The 3,470-nt window shown below is 42.3% G+C and overlaps 1 protein-coding gene across 1 annotated transcript; it reads left to right on the forward strand.

The window, feature by feature from the left end:
* Positions 1–1,590: 1,590 nt before the first annotated feature.
* Positions 1,591–2,779, forward strand: LOC148298602 (ammonium transporter Rh type C-like). Its single transcript, XM_088276760.1, has 2 exons — positions 1,591–2,226; positions 2,309–2,779. Exons 1-2 carry the CDS (start codon positions 1,591–1,593, stop codon positions 2,777–2,779), a joined length of 1,107 nt encoding a protein of 368 aa, XP_088132886.1.
* The last annotated feature ends 691 nt before the right edge of the window (positions 2,780–3,470 follow it).

Consider the following 3,470-nt stretch of genomic DNA (forward strand, 5'->3'; position numbering starts at 1 on the left):
TCCCAACTCCCAACCCCAACCCCAACCCCAACCCCAACCCCAACCCCAACCCCAACCCCAACCCCAACCCCAACCCCTGAATTATCCGGTTCGGCTAAATGACATATGTCTAATAACATCTATTTATGCACTATATTCATGCTCATACATCATGCAGATAATCATCATGATAGTCATGTGGATAGCATAATATAAAGAAACATCACTTTAGTATGGTCTTGACTGCGCAGATCTGCACAATGATGATAACAAACATCACGATAGTCTTAACCGCGAGTAAGATGCCATAATAGTTGTCCCTTTCCAATAGGTTCTGTTTCCTCTTGTTGTACTGGTCGATCACTCCCTTGAATACCCAGCCTACCTTCCTAATTTCGACCAAGGATTCGCTTATCCTCTTCGACACTTTGCTTAGATCTTCCTTTCCGACATACTCCGAGGTCTCCCCCTCATCCATAATATCGAATGTGACATCTGCTGAGGAGTGCGCGTGCTCTTTAATGAAGCACATCGTATAGTTCCCGATTTCGTCATAGCTCGCATTGATGTAATGGCTGTATTCGACCCCTGTGCCACTTTCGTTTAGGATGAGCTTCGAGTTCCGATGGTAAAGCACTAGACGAACTGAATCTATGTTGTGATTGTAGTGGTAGTAGAACAGTTTGGAAGTCGATGGTTCTTCCACTTAGTAGTCTAGGCAAGTTTATTCTGCGACAAGGGTCAGATCGATGCAGTACATTGGCGCTAATAGAGCCATTATGCAAACGAATACTAAGTTCGGCGAAGACTTCGCAAACACTGATTTATATGCCATTAATATTTGTATTATTAGTGTATGCGCAAACATAAATGTGCTGATATGCCTTTACTCATATTATTGATCTTAACAACTCTTATTCCCAACCCCAACCCCAACCCCAACCCCAACCCCAACCCCAACCCCAACCCCAACCCCAACCCCAACCCCTTATTGCTTTTATTGCTTTTATAAATCAATCAACTCGGAACATAAGAATGTATTAATAACATATATCGCATTTATATAGAGTTAATTATTTCTATAAGCTGGTAACGGTTCAAGCGTATTTTCTTGTCAGAGCTATGTATCTCGAGTTCTGCTGGGAGTTGTCACTCATTCGACTCGATTATGTAGACTCGCATTAAGTTCGAGCTGTTTTCCATTATTCGAGTGCCTAAAAAGGTGCGATTAAGTGGGAACTGGCTGATCGAGAAGCATTAAGTAAGCATACTTTGAATGCGTTTATTTAAATGCGAAATATGCAAATAAATAAATAATAATTGTTTTTACATGTAAACCAACAAGGGAGAACAGTAACTCTATGTGGAGGAAGACTTCGCTGTCGTTAACAAGAAAGGAATTGCTTACGCTATTGCAGCATTCTTATACTAGGTTATGGTCTGTCTGGTGTATGGGCTCCTTTTCGGCTATCACCCGACTCAAGTCTTCTCTGAGCAGGATACCACGCTCTTCATTTCGATTTTAACTATCCTCGCTGTCGCCGGTATTTCCATAATAAAGTAGGTTTCGGGCTCATCAATGCCTACATCACTAATGCCAGTTTCAGTGGGATGGCCCTCTCGCTGCTCGTGTTCGCACTAACCATCCAGCACTACTTCCTCATGAGAGCTTTCTGGACTAAAGCAAGTGCCTACTACACTGACGGAGAGAAGACCTTCACGACTAACAATAGATATGACTTAATCACCTTCACGAACTTCGGTCAAGATCGAACCCTCGGCTTAGTTGCCGGCTACACCTATGCTTCAATTGCCGATGCTATCGCTTGCTCCATTAGCATGCTTGTGGCTTTTTCGGGCCTGGTTGGCAGGATTCAGCCCCTGGAAGTCTTCATTTTGACCCTGTTCGGCTCATTCTTCTACGAAGTGAACAGCCAGCTCCTCTGGAACTTTTCCATATCTGATGTCGGCTACGGAATGAGAATCTTTGTATTCGGCTCGTTGATGGGCCTGATCGCTTCTCTCATCCTGGGCAGGTTGAACACCACATCAGACCACTATTACTATAAAAGCGTATATGCGACTAGATCCATGGGGCTTGTTGGCTTAGTCATCGTCTTCTCGGCTTTCCCCATGCTTTGCGTGGCCGGAGTCTACAATGTGAGCGATCGCTACAACTTCATCAAATATGTTGCCCCTTTGAACATGTGGCTGGCCCTGGGAGCAGGCATTTTGGGCTCCTTCTCTGTGAGTGCCATAATCAATGGCAAAATTCATCTGCATGACCTCATTTACAGTGGCTTAGCAGTACTTATTTATCTAATTGTAGGGAGGAATCGTCTATTCGTCAAGCTGTGACCTTCACAAAAACCCAGCCGTCCCCCTCACTGTCGGATTCTTAATGGGCGCAGCAATGAGTGCATTTAACTCGAAAGTGCTGAGGAGTCTGAACAAAAATGGAGTCAAAGCAAGTTTAAGTATTATACACATGTATCTAATTCCTGGACTGTTCTCTGGCTTCCTATCGGGAATTCTCTATTCGATTAATGGCAACTCATCCTTCACGCACTTCTCTGTCATATTCGGCCGCAGCACCCTGATCGAGCAAGGTGGATTTCAAATTATTGGAGTGCTTCTTTCAGCAGCCATCGGGATGTTCGGCGGAGTCATCATCGGATTAATCTTTAAGGTCACGAACAAGCACAACGACCTACAGCAGTTCAACGACAACGAAATCTACGCTCTCGACAAGAAATACAGCGATGGAAAACTGCGATCTTCTGTAGCTAGCAATGATTGAATCTTATGGTCCTAAGATGATCTATATGATCTACATAAATATCTGCAATATAGTCAATCCTCAGTCTGACAGAAATGTCTCAAAACTAGTCAATCCGCAATATAACTAGAAATGACAGGCTGTTATGCATAATTAAATCCGATATATATATCATTATTATCTTGATTATAGAAAAATATCTAACCTATGAGGAGCACATGCTCTATGAAACTGTTCGAAGCAGCAAGCCACTAGGACAAATGTTATCTGAGTCAGTTTAGAAACAGGACAGAGCCATCTAATTGGGAGTAAACAATAGATCGGCATAAAAACACAAGCTCATCTCATTAAGTTCAGCAGTTTTATATGGAACAGAGATTTTATAGAAACAAGCAAGAGGATATATAATTTTGAACAGCATAGCATACAATCTATCAAAAATAGTCTCCTTCACTATTTTCATCGGCTTCTTTTTTTGGTGCTGAGGCTTGGCCTTTATCTTTCTCCTCGTTTGATAGGACACTTAACCTGTTTTTCGTAATTACACTTCCATATTGATCTTATTTTTTGCCCTACTGAGCCTTGCTTGCGAGAACAGCTTCAGAAAAGCTGACGAACTCGTCGTCTCCTTCTTTCTCAGTATTGACTGATTTTTTATTTACATCTTCGGAGTTGTTCAGTTCAAACTTAATCACAACATTCATGAAAACAT

The sequence above is a fragment of the Brachycentrus maculatus genome, unplaced genomic scaffold (assembly GCF_059751285.1).
Source record: "Brachycentrus maculatus isolate JH-2025_06_01 unplaced genomic scaffold, ASM5975128v1 h1tg001827l, whole genome shotgun sequence".
Taxonomy (NCBI): Eukaryota; Metazoa; Arthropoda; class Insecta; order Trichoptera; family Brachycentridae; genus Brachycentrus; species Brachycentrus maculatus.

Excerpts from the sequence above, each read along its gene's own strand:
- LOC148298602 (XM_088276760.1), top strand. The coding sequence starts at position 1,591 with ATGGCCCTCTCGCTGCTCGTGTTCGCACTAACCATCCAGCACTACTTC. Across the intron at positions 2,227-2,308 it reads GCATTTTGGGCTCCTTCTCT|GGAGGAATCGTCTATTCGTC; the intron begins GTGAGTGCCATA and ends ATCTAATTGTAG.